The sequence below is a fragment of the Equus asinus genome, chromosome 3 (genome assembly GCF_041296235.1).
Source record: "Equus asinus isolate D_3611 breed Donkey chromosome 3, EquAss-T2T_v2, whole genome shotgun sequence".
NCBI lineage: Eukaryota > Metazoa > Chordata > Mammalia > Perissodactyla > Equidae > Equus > Equus asinus.
Genome location: NC_091792.1, coordinates 156975014 through 156990387, shown reverse-complemented (window position 1 = coordinate 156990387; position 15374 = coordinate 156975014). Strand labels below are relative to the sequence as shown.

At 45.9% G+C, this 15374-nt stretch overlaps 1 protein-coding gene across 1 annotated transcript; it reads right to left on the bottom strand.

Annotated features, from left to right (window-relative positions):
* Positions 1–1337: 1337 nt before the first annotated feature.
* MRFAP1 (Morf4 family associated protein 1) lies at positions 1338–3596 on the bottom strand. The gene is made up of 3 exons (XM_014855249.3): positions 3359–3596; positions 2809–3240; positions 1338–2348 (listed from the first exon to the last, which is right to left on the bottom strand). Exon 2 carries the CDS (start codon positions 3202–3204, stop codon positions 2821–2823), a length of 384 nt encoding a protein of 127 aa, XP_014710735.1. The 5' UTR covers positions 3205–3240; positions 3359–3596; the 3' UTR covers positions 1338–2348; positions 2809–2820.
* Between the last annotated feature and the right edge of the window lie 11778 nt (positions 3597–15374).

The window sequence follows — 15374 nt, the reverse complement described above, 5'->3', positions numbered from 1 at the left end:
TAGTGTGCTACCATTTACATAAAAAAAGGTTGGGGAGAGTGATACATGTATATGCTCAAACATGCATAGTATTGGGAAGGATATATGACACTGGTAAATGCTTGTCATCCCAGGGGAACTGGGAAGCTGGAGAGAGGAATCACTTTTCTCTTTTGAATTTTGCCATTTCTATCACCTATTTTAAAAACCTACTACCAAATGCAGTGTGGTATCCCGAAACCGAAAAAGGGCCTTAGTGGAAAATTGGTGAAATCAGAATAAAGTCTGTAGTCTAGTTAGTAGTATTGTACGCGTGTCAATTTTCCACTTTGGGCACATGTACCAAATGTAGCTTTTTTGGTGGCTGTTTCCCGATTCATAACTCCATCCTACCCACTCTGCCCTACTACTGCAAGACACACACAGATTTTTGAACCTCTGGCATTTTCTCACTGTTGTGTGCCCGGGATGTCCCTTATTCTCTCCTTGTCCTTCGAACAAGGAACAGTCACCCTTCAAGGCTAAGTTCACCAGTTACTTGCTCTGAAATGCGTCCCGCACCACCCCCCCCCCCCCACCCAGTGCTCTAAGACATGGGATCTAGCTGGTGACACCGTTTTCTACTGTTTTACATTTATCAACTGGGTTCCTCGGGTAGCAGAAAATTACACTGCAAATAAACTGATTAGGGATGAATCCCTGTGGAAGAGACACAAGACTGAGCAGAGGGAAAAGCAGGGCTACGATAAAGTCCTAGCAAAAGTCTCAGCAGACCCCGCAGGGAGCTCTGAAGCTGACATGCCCTTCAAAGCTGCTCCAAGCTGCAGTGAGAGGGATGGGGCCCTTAGACCCCCAGCCCATTATTCCCAGGATATGGGCCACCAGACAAACGGGGTGTGACCTTGGCTAAGGCAGCTCTTAAGCAGAGGCACTTCTCAGAGGGCAGAGCAACTGAGAGCCATCTGTCACCAACACTTCCAGCAGCTAGGGGAGTAATACAGTCCTTCATTTCTGAAGGGAAGTGGTCCGCCACCCCACCATAATTATGTCTTACCACTACGTTCCTAGTGCAAGGACTAGAGAATATGTTCCGATTTTCTAGGTTGAACGGCTGAAGTCCTTCTGCTCCTGAAGGCAGGGGCCTGGACCACAGGATTGTTTAAGTCCCTTCCTGCACTAAGAACTGAGGATGTTCCTTCCTCACCCAGTTCCACAGGCGCATGTAAAGGTAAGTCTTCCCTATGACTAGAGGCTTACTGAGGGCCTCAAAAACCCTAAGAAATTCATCTTCCATTTGGCAATGATGACACTCAAGGAGAAAGATCTCATTCTGAAAGAAACAAAACTTAACCAATAACTTTTTAGGTCTTTTGTCTTTCCAAGCGAAATGAATACTTTTATTAACATGGTAATTTCTTTTTTTACACATGGTAGGGTTTTGACCTCAAAAACTTGTCAGGTCTGCCACTCAAATGAATTTATAGCTGGACAACGCATGAACCTTGAAGATGCCTAGCCTCTGTCCAGTTTTGGGTCCAATGCAGCCAGTCCTTGCTCTCCTTCCCCAACCCCTCAAGGGCCATTGCAGATACCTTTCACTTTATGCCCAGAATCCCCTGAAATGTACCAGGGTATTGCATCGACTTGTAAAAAATACTAAGATCTCATCTCCTATCCTAGGTTCCAGGTCAAATAAAACTGAATTAGGTTGTCCAAACAGACTGACCAGACAGGTTACATCAGATAGTGTGCCACATAACATTTAACGTTTGAACAAAATACGTCTCTCCTCCTTTGGTCTCACACAGAAATTAGAGTCCCAACACACAGGCAATGCCACCCTCCAGCCCTCTGACTCATCAGTCCTAGCCAGGTCGGCCCGTTCACACTCCAGTTGACGCCGGATCCCTTCTTCAGCTTCGCCGGCAGCTGCTGCAGAGTTGTCTTCCAGAAGCAGTGCAGCTCCTCCAGCACCTCCAGAGCGGAGACTCCAACTCCGAGTCCCGTGTCACACACGGACCCAAAGTCCCAGGGAGCTATCAGGTCACACAAGAAAGAGCAAAGCATCTCAAAATCCAGAAACAACCAAAACCCAGGAACACGTGTGACTGCCGCAAGAGCTTACAATCTGGGCCCTAATTCCCGTATGTGAGCGCGTTCCCCAAATAAAAGTAACTTCCCGAAACGAAAACATTGAACAGTCGGAACTCATGTTGAGGTCGTCAACCACAGACCATAGCAGAAACGTAGTGTAAGTGAGGACAGAGTGTAGACAGAGGAAAAAGAGAAAACAAAAGGCTCTCCGGTTTCAGCTTCTCCAGGGTGTCAGCCAATCTCCACCAGTGGACCCGAATCCATTGGCTGTGAACCTGAAGCGCAAGCGGGAGAAACCCATCGTTAAGACATCAATCCTGGGGGGGAACAAACCAAACCCCTCACAGGCAACTGTACGGACGCCGCCTCGTCCCAGCCAGAAATCGAGCAAAGCCGTCATCGTCCTAACGACCCTCCCTCTGAAAACGCTCATTCTCCCCGCGCTTGCTCAACGGCCCGCTGTCATGCTGCTCCCTTAGCCACTTTCAGGTTTGTTGCCCCATGATTACCCCTTGGCCCATGACGCCAGTTACAAACACACGCGTATCAACCCAGAGACACCAACCTATTTTTCCCTAATTACCAACGTAAAAGAACCCTTAACGGGAACTACTAACGCCTCCTGGGGTAGAAGCCGAGCCCGCTTCCACCCTCTGCCCCTCGCTTCCTCCCGCGCGGCCCGCCGTCAAGCGAGCCCCTCTAAGGTCCCCCCGCGCACGGCGCCCGCCGCCTCACCGCCGCCGCTCCTCACGACGACTCGCTCCGCTCTATCCGCCGCACCAGCTCCACCAGCATCTCGGCCATCTTCGCCACCTCCCGGGCCTTCTCCTCGGCCCGCTCGCCCCGCCTGGCCGCCCGGCCCTCGCCGCCGTCGCCCGCGCTCTGCAGGTGGTTCAGCGCGCTCTCCTCCGAGGCCTCCACCTGCGTCTTGATCTGGATGAGCATATTGTCCATCTCCCACAGCTTGCTGCGGTTCCGCAGGGGCGCCCGGCCGCGCTGCCGGCTCAGCGCCGCGATGTCCTCGCGCATCTCGTGGATGACGGGCAGCAGGAACTGCTCGAAGTCCTCCTCGGGCTCCAGCACCTCCACTTCCTCCGGCTCTGCCAGCTCGACGATGTCCAAGGGCCGCATTTCGCCCGCTCTCCGGAACCGCACGACCGACGTCTGCTGCGGAGACAAAATGGAAACTCGCTAGGCTTATCAACAGAGTTCCAGAATATTCCTGAAAACTTTTACCCTTTTTAAACTTTTCGCGTCGGAGAAGCCATTGAAACAAGCGACTTACGAGCAGAGAAGCGGCGAACAAAATGGAGTCCCCGCCGTCAACCAGCGCCCTGCGTGTTGCAGCCCCTTTCACGACACGGCCGTGACTCTTTACGGTCACGCCGCCGAGAGATCAAGTTGCGAGCGCGCGCACGTCAACGGAGCGCACAACAGCTCGGCCGCGTTCGCGCGCGCGCACGCACGCACGAGCGCGCACGCTCGCCGTGGTTCCCTCTGCTCCGCCCTTCACCCTCCAGTGCTCCGCCCCTCTGCTAGTTTGGCTTTTTGGGGTGAGCGCTTGTGGGTGCATCCTCCTATTAGGGAACTTGTCGAGTGCCGGGTTTACGTATTTTTAAGATGTAGATGCGGTCTTCCTACGCCAAACGGGGAAGATCCTACGTCATAATGGACTGAAAGGCCATGATATCCCCGGGCTAATGACCCGTTCCTCTTGAGCACGTGACTGGACCCCTCTCAGCCGTCTTAAAGCCTCATTTCCGTTCTTCCCTGGATTACAGTCAGAAGTGTCTGCGTGTCTCTCCAGCAGACCAAGCCCCCCATGCCTCAGGGGGAAAGGTCTGGTCTGGTTCCTCTTGAGGCCCCACCAGACCCAAGGCTCAGTTGATGTGGAAAGAGGCGTTGTTGACTACCCTTCCCAGCTTTTACTGCAGCGAGGGGTCCTGGAGTCTCCTTACCCTAATGCCCTGAGCAGAGCTTGGCACGCGTTAGATTTAACAGTCACTCAACATAAGCTTTTAAAGAAGATGAGTTAACTTTCTAGCCTGTTGACCTAATCACAATAGAACAATAAAAACATCAGGAGTCCTTGGGGGCCGACCGTGGGTGAGTGGTTAAGTTGGCGCGTTCTGCTTCAGTGGCCTGGGGTTCGGTGGTTCGGATCCTACCCACTGCTCCTCAAGCCATGCTGTGGTGGCACCCCGCGAGAAGAACTGGGATATGTAACTCTGTACTGGGGCTTTGGGGAGGAAAAAAAAAAAAAGAGGAAGATTGGCAACATGTTAGCTTAGGGCCGATCTTCCTGCTTGCACAAATGCCGCATGTTTGGCTTCTGTTTTTCAGTCCGTTAAATGGATACAAGTCTTAGTTTTGAATATGGCAGAGTGAAGGATTAAGAAAAACAATAGTTATGACAATGCTTTGTAAATACCAAGCTTAGACATATGCAAAATGTATATCTTTGGTTTAGACTTTTCTCCAGTTCTTAATATTTTGGTTGCTCTTGTAAAAATCCAACTTTTGGGCTTTCTTGATATGTCAGAGGCAGAGAGCTCATAAATTTTTTTGTATGAATAAAAACAAATGGCCAAACAACAATGAGATACCACTGCATACCTAATAGAATGTCCAAAATCCAGAACACTGGTAACACCAAATGCTGGGGAGGATATGGAGCAACAGGAACTCTCATTCGGTGCTGGGAGAACCCAAAATGGCACAGTCACTTTGAAAGACAATTTGCAAGTTTCTTACAAAACTAAACATACTCTTCCTGTATGATCCAGCAATTGTGTTCCTTGATATTTACCCAAATAAGTTGAAAACTTACATCTGCACAAAAAACTGCACACAGATGTTTATAGCAGTTTTATTCATAATTGCCAAAACTTGGCAGCAATCGAGATATCCTTCAGTAGGTAAATGGATAAATAAACTGCAGAACATCCCGACAATGGATTTTTATTCACTGCTGAAAAGAAATAAACCATCAAACCATGAAAATACATGGAGGAAGCTCATATGCATATTTACTAAGTGAAAAAAGCCAATCTGAAAAGGCTACTTAATATATCATTCCAACTATATGACATTCTGGAAAAGGCAAAACTATGGAGACAGTAAAAAGATGAGTGCTTGCCAGGGGTTAGGGGGAGGGAGGGGTGAACAGGTGGAGCACAGGGGCTTTTTAGGGCAGTGGAACTATTCTGTGTGATACTATATTGATGGATACGTGTCATTATACATTTGTCAAAACCCATAGAATGTACCAAACCAAGAGAGAACCCTCGTGTAAACTATGGACTTTGAGTGAGGATAATGTGACAATGTAGATTCATTGATTGTAACGAATGTGCCACTCTGGTGCTTGATAGTGGGGGAAACTGTGCAAGTGTGGGGGCAAGGCGTATAGGGGAACTCTGCTTTCCGCTTAATTTTGCTACAAATCTGAAATTGCTCTAAAAAATCAAGTCTATTTAAAGGGGGAAAAAGTAAATGGCTCCCACTAGATAGATGAATTGAAAAGCACTGCCTGTTTCTACGATGAGATTAGCTTGGCCCCACTGAGCCAGGTGCTTTTGGGCAGAGCAGAAAGCCCAGGGTGCCTAACCTTCATTTGGAAGCCTGATCCCGAGCATTTCCTTGTTTTCTCTTCTATTAGCTTCCATTCTTATCTTTATTATCTCCTTCCTTCTACTTTCTTTGATTTATTCCATGTTCCTTTTTTAACTTCTTAGGTTATAGTTGTAACCTGTTAATACTTTCCTTTTTTTTCCTAATATAAGCATTTAAGATCTTAAATTCCCATCAGGTGTGGCTTTAGCTGCATCCCACAACTTTTGATACAGTATTTATACTTTCCTTATTATTTGGTTCTATGTATACTCTTATTCCAGCTATGATTTTTTGATCCATAAATTATTAGAACTATGTTTTTAAATTTTCAACCACTTGGGGGCTGCTATGCTCGTCTTTTACTGACTTCTAACTTAATTGTGATAAATAAATGGCAAGCAATAGCATATAGTGGAGTATATGAGGAAGCCATTTGGTGTAAAACTAATTTAGCCTGACTTTGTTTTCCCAAAAGGGCCTGACATGGCCATTGAGCATAAACTGTATGTCTGCTTTGAGTATTTAGTATGTCCCGCAGACAAGAACAAATGCCCTTAAGATAAAGGTGCAACTTCCCCCACACTGGCATTTCCTTAAGGATAAGCATCTCTCCCTAGGCTAGGAACTGATTGCTGTGCTCACCTGTGCCCACCCAGCTCAAGACAAGAGACCTGCTACCTGCTGGGTGAATCGCTATGCCGGCTAGGCAATCTTGTGACTGTTGTAAAAGGGACATTCCAATCATATGTGATACATGCTCTTTGGCGGTATGTAACCACTCTGTGCACCCCACTTCTTTGGTGCCCTGCCCTCCTTGGGGAAGGAAGGCCCTGGGCTGGTCCTCATGTCTGGCTCATAATAAACTCACCCCACTTGCGATTTATAGATTGGTTATGGATTATTTGTGTCAACAGTTGTATTTTGCTTAGAAATGGAGTTCTGTTTGATAGTAATTCTTTAAAGTTTGTTAAGACTTCTTTATGGCCTGGTCAATTTTTGTCAATTTCGTGTGTGTGCTTGAGAAGAACAGGCATTCTCCCATTGTTGGGAGCAGGATCTTATACGTGTCTGCGGACTCCTCTCTCTGTTACTGCAATAGCTTCCTGTTTTTGCTGTTGTTCCCCTACAGTCTAAGCTCTGCCCAGCTTCCAGAGGGTCTTTTGAAACACAAAGCAGAACATGTCACTCTTTGGATTCGGAACTTTATACTTTTTACTCTGTTTCAAGCAGAGTAAAAACCCAGGTCCTGGGGCCAGCCGGAGGGCGCAGCAGTTAAGTGCACACGTTCTGCTTAGGCGGCTCAGGGTTCGCTGGTTCGGATCCCGGGTGCGGACATGGCACCGCTCAGCACGCCATGCTGTGGCAGGCGTCCCACGTAGAGGAAGATGGGCACGGATGTTAGCTCAGGGCCAGTCTTCCTCAGCAAAAAGAGGAGGATTGGCAGCAGATGTTAGATCAGGGCTAATCTTCCTCAAAAAACAAAACAAAACAACCCAGGTCCTTACAACGGTCTACATGATCCTACTGCTCTGCCCACCCACATTCCTCTCTGCAGGCTCAGCAGTTGCACAACCCTGAAATTGAGTGCCTGCTGTGCCTCATCCTGGTCCTAGCCCTGCCCCTCTGACCATGTCTTCTACCATCATTCCCCTCACTTACTCCACTCTAGTTGTATCAGTCTCCATGCTATTTCTGGTACATGGCAGGCAGCCTCTCACCTCAGGGCCTTTGCACTTTCCATTTCCTTTGCCTGAAAGGCTCTTCTCCCAGATATCAACATGAATTTCTACTCTTAGCTTCCTAAAATCTTTGATCATTTGCTGAATAAGTGAAAATCCCAAACTTAATAGTCTTGTTCATATTTTCTATAACCATGTTAATTTGTCTGCTTGACCTATCAATTATCTTATTATATTGATGGATTTGTTAACTTCTCCTTGTAATTCTGTCACTTTTTTGCACACATGTAACTTACACATATAGCAATTATGTTCAGTGCACAGAGAGTAGACTCATTACATACTTCTTATCACTTGAAGTTTCAGGAAGTTCAATTTGTATTTTTTTTTCAAGTCTGCCTGGCTGATTTTTTTTGTTGTTGTTTTATTAAAGTAATATTTTTCATAGATTCTCATTGCACCTTTTTCACATTTAAATTCTCTGAAATTGTGCTGCACCTTTCAATTGCTGTGAAAATAAGCATTGATTTACACTTTAATTGTAGTGTATTCTCATTCTTAGCGTTATCTAGAATAATGGTGAGTCTTAAAATTGATGTATCCTTAGATTTTACAAAATCCTGTATTATTTCAAAATTCTAATGTTATTTTGCTGCTTTCTCAGTTGTCTAACTTGCTTGTATAGTATCTGATCTTGTACCTTACCCTGGAACAGGATGTTCTCAACTGCAGATGATTTTGTCCCCCAGGATATATTTGGCAATATCTGGAGACTTTTGACTGTCAGCTTGGGGGGAAGGGCTGCTATTGGCACCTAGTGGGTGGGGGCCACAGCTGTTCCTAACACTGCCTAGCTAATTTTGATAGTATTTTGTTTCTTGATTTTTTTTTTCTTCAATTACTTTTCATTTCTTTAAATATTTAATAAATAGTCCTTTTATATTCTATATCAGATAATTCCAGTATCAGTTGCTTTTTGTTTCTGCTGACTCACTCATGGCCCTTTGTTTCTTTGCGTGTGTGTGTGTGTGTGTGTAATATTTGCCTGAACTTACTTCGAGGGAATCCTAAGAGGCTTGGTTGAGAAAGCTTCTCCAACAGGGATCTCTGGATGCTCCTATTGGGCACAGACAAACTCCTAGACTCGGTTGAGAGTGATTCCACAATTACAAATTCTCAGAATTCTTTTTTCAAATTTGTATTTATGTTTCTATTATTTTTTTCCACGTATAACCAGAACACACAAACTGGATTCTTTCTGGTACCTCTGCCCAGGTTGGAAGATTTTCAACGGCAGGGTTGGTTCAACCCCTCCAAGACCTAGCCTTGCATCCCCTGTGTTTCTGCTGTTGGTAACTCTGGATTGACCTCGGCTCACCTGTCTGGTTTCAGTGTTCAGTTCCCTCCTCACCACCTTTGGCCGTTTCTCTTACATACTTGCAAGCTCAGCAATGCAAGTGAAGGACGGTGTGTGGTAATCTATGCAGCCTCTGGGTGTGGCAGAGGAGCATCAGAGAGTGTCTTCTCCACCTGATCTCCAGAAGCAGGTGGCCCCTCCAGCCTCCCTTTCCTCCTCTTGCATCCTGTTTCAGTGCTGGGCTGAGAAGTCACAAGGACAGCAGGACTTCCAGGACACTAGGGCTTAACTCCTTCCCAGGACAGTGAAGAAGAGGGCGCTCAGGGAAACCTAAGCCATTGGCAGTGTGAGAACCTGGAGACCAGCAAGTCCAGCCTTGCTCCCTTTCAAAGTGGAAACCTGGCAGGGTCGGGCTCATGAAGCTAATGGGGTGGAGGCTCATGGGTCACCCTTCCCCCTCCTGGTGGAGCATCTACCATATGTGACACCCGGAGGGATAATTTTCTCATACTCCCTCCTCTCTATGACAAGTTATTTGCAGTAATAAATGTGAAATAAAACGATATGTGATGTCATAGGCATTTCACATTTCAAAATAGATTCAGATATTTCTTCAACTGCCTCCTCTTTTACTTAACACTTTTCTTTTAAGTAAGCTCCATGGGGTCGATGTCTTTGAGGGTGCCCCCTTCACATTTCTTAATGAAATTCGCAATAATTATGGAACAGTTGCTGATTTCACAATACAAAAGGCTTTGAGTTCCTCCAGGTTCCTAAAGGACAAGCACAACTATTTATTCAGTAGTTTTTTTGTTTTTAAAAATTTTTTTTCTGCCTTTTCTCTCCAAATCCCCCCGGTACATAGTTGTATATTTCAGTTGTGGGTCCTTCCTTCCAGCCGTGGCATGTGGGACGCCGCCCCAGCATGGCCCGAAGAGAGGTGCCATGTCCGCGCCCAGGATCCAAACCGGTGAAACCCTGGGCTGCCGAAGCGGAGTGCGTGAACTTAACCACCCTGCCATGGGACCGGCCCCTATTGACTCAGGAGTTTTGATAGCTCCCTAATAGTTTGATCTTTGCTCTTGTGATTTGTGAAATAATAGGAAATATCTATAGCGATCTCTGCCCTGGGTTCCGGGCACGGATCTCCTAAAGCCCTAGCAATTCCCTAAGTGATAAGAGCGCTGGGAGCTCTCTTGTTCTTATATTTGGTCTCTGACCCTGGTTCTTGATGCGAAACTCCTAGATCCCTTGGCCTTTCCTGAGTGAAGGTGGTGCCTTTTGTTCTAATGGTGTGACTCTGGGGGCCTCCTGGATAGGGGCCGTTCACCCATCCAGAAAGACCAGGTCATGATTAGAAGCTTGGAATTCTCAGCCCCACTCCCCATTCTGCAGAGAGTGGGGAGGGGCTGGAAGTGGAGTTAATAGTTGATTATGTCTACGTGATGAAGCCTTCCTAGAAATCCCAAGAGTATGGGGTTCAAAGAGCTTCTGGGTTGGTGAACAGGTCTACATGCTGGAGGGTGGTGCCTCCCAACACCCTGGGGACAGAAGCTCTTGTGCTCAGGACCCTTGTTTCTCCTCATCTGGCTGTTCACTTGTATCCTTTGTTACGTCTTTTATAATAAACCAGTAAACATAAGTAACATAAGTGACCTGAGTTCTGTGAGCCGTTCTAGTGAATTATCCAACCCTGGTTTATAGCCAGCCAGTTAGAAGTACAGGGGTCAACCTGGGTTTTTTTTTTTTTTTTTTTTTGGTGAGGAAGATTGGCCCTCAGCGAACATCTATTGCCAATCTCCCTCTTTTTGCTTGAGGAAGATTGACCCTGAAGTAATATCAGTGCCAACCTTTCTCTACTTTGCCTGTGGGATGCCGCCAAGCATGGCTTGATGAGCGGTGTGTAGGTCTGTGCATGGGATCCAAACCTGTGAACCCCAGGCTGCTGAAGTGGAGCACACGACTCAACCACTACACCACCGGGCCGGCCCACAAGCTGGGACTTTTGATTGCTGTCTGCAGTGGGGCAGTCTTATGGCACTGAGCCTTTCACTTGTGGGATCTGATGCTAATTCTAGGTAGATAGTGTCAGAATCGAAGTGAAGTATAGGACACCCACCTGGAGTCGCAGAGAATTGCTTGACGTGTGGAAAACCCACACAAGTGGTGGCAGAAGTGCAGTGAGGCGTTGTGAGTGTGAGTACAAGTGTGACCGAAAGTTCGGTCTCTGATCCCGATGCCAATCCACATAACGAGAATAGAGTCTTGGGAGAAAAGGGAAAGCTTTACTTTACCAGGCAGAGAGAGCAAAGCAAGGGCTAGTGTCCCCAAAGTTGCTTGCTCCCTGTTAAGAAACTGGTAGGGGTCTTTATATGGGGTTTTAGGTAGGGGAGGGGGGCCATGGACTTCTTGGTCCATATTTTCCCATCGGCCTGTGTCTGGGGCTGCTTCCAGCGGAGGAGACAAAGGATCTCTTAGATGAGTGTCCTTGGCTGTTCATCTCCATGGTGGAAGGCAGACTCTGACGTCAGGAAGCTGAGGAGCTGGGCCTAGGAAGTTTCGGTTTCTTGATGTTCTCTGGACATTCGTTTCTCTGTAAAAGAACTTCAAGGTCCTGGGATCAGCCGCAACTTTAGTGGGAGCCCAGGGTGAGGCCATCTGTGCTTTAACAATTTGTAACTTCTGCTTGGCTCTATAGCTCAGGGGGTCAGAGGTTAAAGAAAGAAGCATTTACATATGAGTGTCACTAAACACCCAGGGACCTGGAAGTGTGTGCTTTTAGTTTTAACCCGTATTTGCTGGGTTCACTGTAGGGGAACCAACATCAGGGCTCATGTTAACTGCGAGCTGGTAACACTAGTGTGAAAGCAAAGGAGAAACACCAGAGTGAGGTTTTCTTTGCCCATCAGTCTGATACAATAATATTTTATGTAACTAAGTGTCTAATAATTAGTCAGTGAATTTTAATGAAACCAAAAACTCTGCAGAAGGTGCAATTTAGGCAAACAGTAAATTATACCACTGATGTAACATTTTATTTTCTTGATTAGTTCTTTAGTTTTAAAACATTAAAAAAAGAATATGTTTTAAAGATTTCACAAAAATTAAATATTTAGTGTACAAGCTAAAGTTTGCACTTACCAAAAAAGAAACTCACTGTGTTTTAAATTATAAACATAAATTAATAGTGTAAGTGGTCACATAGAATGATAGAATAAAAGTACGTGAGGTTTTGTTTCTTCATCTTTACAATACCTAGGTTGTCATTGTTTGTTTTGTTAAATGCAGAAATCATGGCATGATAAGCACTGAAGGTGTGAACTGTGCCCAAAGCCGGTGTGAATACCTTTGGGCCATTGTGCACTTACTCTCAAAAGGATGCCTGGAGCTGAGTCCTTATGTGTCAGGGGCAACTCTACAATTGGAAGCCTCTGAATTAACTTCTATGTAGAATAAATGTTTACTAAAGGAAAAACACCCTTAGATTGAGCTAATTTGAAGCTTACATACCGTGTTAGTCTCTGGCAGCTGCTGTAACAAATTATCACAACCTTAGTGGCTTAAAACACCCCACCTTCATTCTATTACAGGTCTGGAGGTCAGAAATCTAAATCAAGATGTCAGCACGGCTGTGGTCCTCCTGGAAGTTTCGGGGGAGTATCTGTTTCCTTGCTTTTTTTAGCTTCTAGAGGCTGCCCGCATTCTTTGGCTCCTAACCCCTTCCTCAAATCACTCCAACCTCTTGCTTCCATTGTCACATCTCCATCTCCTTCTCTGACTCTGATCACCTACGTCCTTCTTATAGGGACCCTTGTGACTACACGGAGCCCACCGTGATAATCCAGGATAACCCCCTCCATCTCAAGATCCTTAATGTAATCATGTCTGCAAAATCCCTTTGGCCATATGTGAGATGACATTTACAGGTTTAGGGGACTAGGAGTGGCACATCTTTGGGGGCTGTTCTTCAGCCCACCCCACATATATTCTCAACAGTAACTGCAGAAGCTGTGTTTTGAGAGAGGAGCATTTTCTCACTGATATTGTTCGGAATGGCCTGCGCATGTTGATAACACAAAGCAGGCAGAATGCGTTGGTTTTATTGGTTTTTAAATTCCCCACAGATACTGCGTCCTTTGTTGCCTGGCTCCCAATGTCCTGTCCTGGGTCCACCACTACCCCCCCCCCCCTGGCGCCCCCAGGAGGGTCTATAACATTTTTCTTTTCTCTCTGTCCAAATCAGAAAATTCAAAGATGCAGTTCTGCAAACCAGTTTTGCCCACTTGGGCAGCCCCAGGGCTTCATTAGCATAAAGCCAGGCAGTTTCAGCTGGCAAATGATGCGGAAACTCATTTTTCCCCAAGTTGGAAACTGGAGAACAGTTTGTCCGGGACCAAGTGAGGCGAGGGAGGGCCACGTGGGAGGAAGAGTTGGAACTCCAAGTCCTGTGGCTGGCTTCTGAACCCTGCAGGGGAGCAGAAAAAGGTTTATTTTTTCCTTCCCTCTTGATGCCCTTGGGAGGGGAGGAGGCTGAGGGCCCAGTGGGAGAGACCTGGAGCACAAACCAGCCTTTCATGAGTCCCAGAGAGAGCACAGAGCCTGGACCCGTGAGCCGGCTGGGGAGGACTCGAGCTGCCTGCACAGCTGTGGTCCTCCGAGAGCCTGGAGGTCTTGCTGACCCTGAGAGCAGATGCTTGCAGGCTCCACCGCTCCCGCTCCGCAAGGCTGGAGCAGGCTGGTGTCGGCCCTAGGACGTGCCCGCAGCCCGGCCTCCTCCCCCTGCGCCGTTTGCACCCTGCTGGTCCACAAGAGCACAAGCTGCCATACTTCCTCCGCCTTCTCTTTCGCTGCTTCTCGGAGACTTAGAAAGCGAACAAAGCCAAAGCCCGAGGTTATCGGAAACGGATGGGGAGGGGGGATGATAACCTGGTCCACAGGTTTTATCTGGGTAGTGAGAGAAAGGGGAAGGAGAACAGGAACAAAGCCATCTGTTTCGTGGCAAAGGATAATGATGACTTTATTTTGATATCTCAGTAAAGAAATATAGGCTTATTCATGATATTAGGGCAAAAATCCAGGAAGTAAGTACTAACAAAATTGAACAGACTATAGAACTTCCAAAGTAATAAGGAGAAAAGAGAGAATAAAATAGAAACCTGACCAATTGAGAAGAAAAGGAAAAATAAGAAAGAGAAAACAATGAAGTAAAATGCATTATAAATAGAAGAGAGAAGAAACAAGGTCCAATCAGTCAGTGAGCACACTGACTTTGCTTAAAAGATGGAAACTGGCAGTTGGAGTTAGAAACTAAAATCCAGGTATGTGTTATTTACAGGAAACACGCCTATGCCTATCATGAAGTGACAATGAAAGTATAAAAATAAAAGAATAAAGGAGAATTTAAGGTCAAAAGCTTTAAACAGAAAAAAGAGGGACTTTGCATCATAATAAAAGATATGACTCAGAAGGAAGTTATATATACCAGTTATCTATTGCTGTGTTGAAAACACCCCAGAACAGAATGGCTTAGCACCATAACTATCACCATCACAGTTGTGTGGCCCAGGAGTGTGTGCTCACCGGTTCCTCTGTCTCCCGTGGTGTTGCCTGGAGTCGCTGGCGCCGCTGTGTTGCACTCCTGGCTGGGCTGGCCATGCTGGAAGGCCCCAAAAGGCTTCCCTCCCCATGTCACCTGGGGCGTTTGCAACGGCCAGGGGCCTTCTCTCTCGTCCCTCTGGTTGCCTTGGTGAGAAGGAGTCGTTGCTGCCTTTGGCTGTAATGGAAGCTGGGAAGTGTGGTTCTGGCTGCTGAGCCACTTCTCAGTAGAATCCAGTTTATACCGTGGAGGGAAGAGGGCTTTTGGTAAAGAGCCAACCACCTCGGCTGCCACCCAAAACATCCCCGGACCGTTGAAGCCAGTTTAGGTCGGTCTGTGCCGACTGGCTTCCATAAAGGCAGCTTTGAGAGGTAAGGTGTCAATTTGGACTTGCCTTTTCTTTTTACATTAATATTTTTCACATTTTTGTATTTTTTATTTTTAACATTTTTTGTATTTTCTGTGAAAATAACAATACATGTATATATGTATAATATGTTATAATTTAATATAATATTTACATTTATTATATTATATATTTATATATTATATCATATTCATATATTATACATATATATAATTATAATAATATCTAATTTTAAAGGAAATGCGTATGTAACCATCAACCAGGTCAGGAAATAAAGCCATGCCAACCCCTCAGAACTCTAATTTGTCTCTTCTCAATCCAGCCCTCCCTCTCCCCGCTAAAGAGAATCGCTCTTGTGACTTTTGGTTGGTTTGGTTATTTCTTTGCTTTCTTTATGGTTTTATCAGCTATGAATGCAATCATGAACAATACAGTGTAGTTTTTTCCCAGTTTTGAACTTTATATAAGTGGAATCATAAGTATTCCTTTGGATCTTGCTTCTTTTACTCAGGATTTTATGTACATATGAGACTCACCTGTGTTGGTGCACGTAGGTTTAGTTCACTCATTTCTTTAAAAGTTTTAGTGAGGTCACATTGGTTTATAATATTATATACGTTTCAGGTGTACGTCACTACATTTCGACTTCTGTATAGGCTGCATCGTGTTCACCACCAAAAGTCTAGT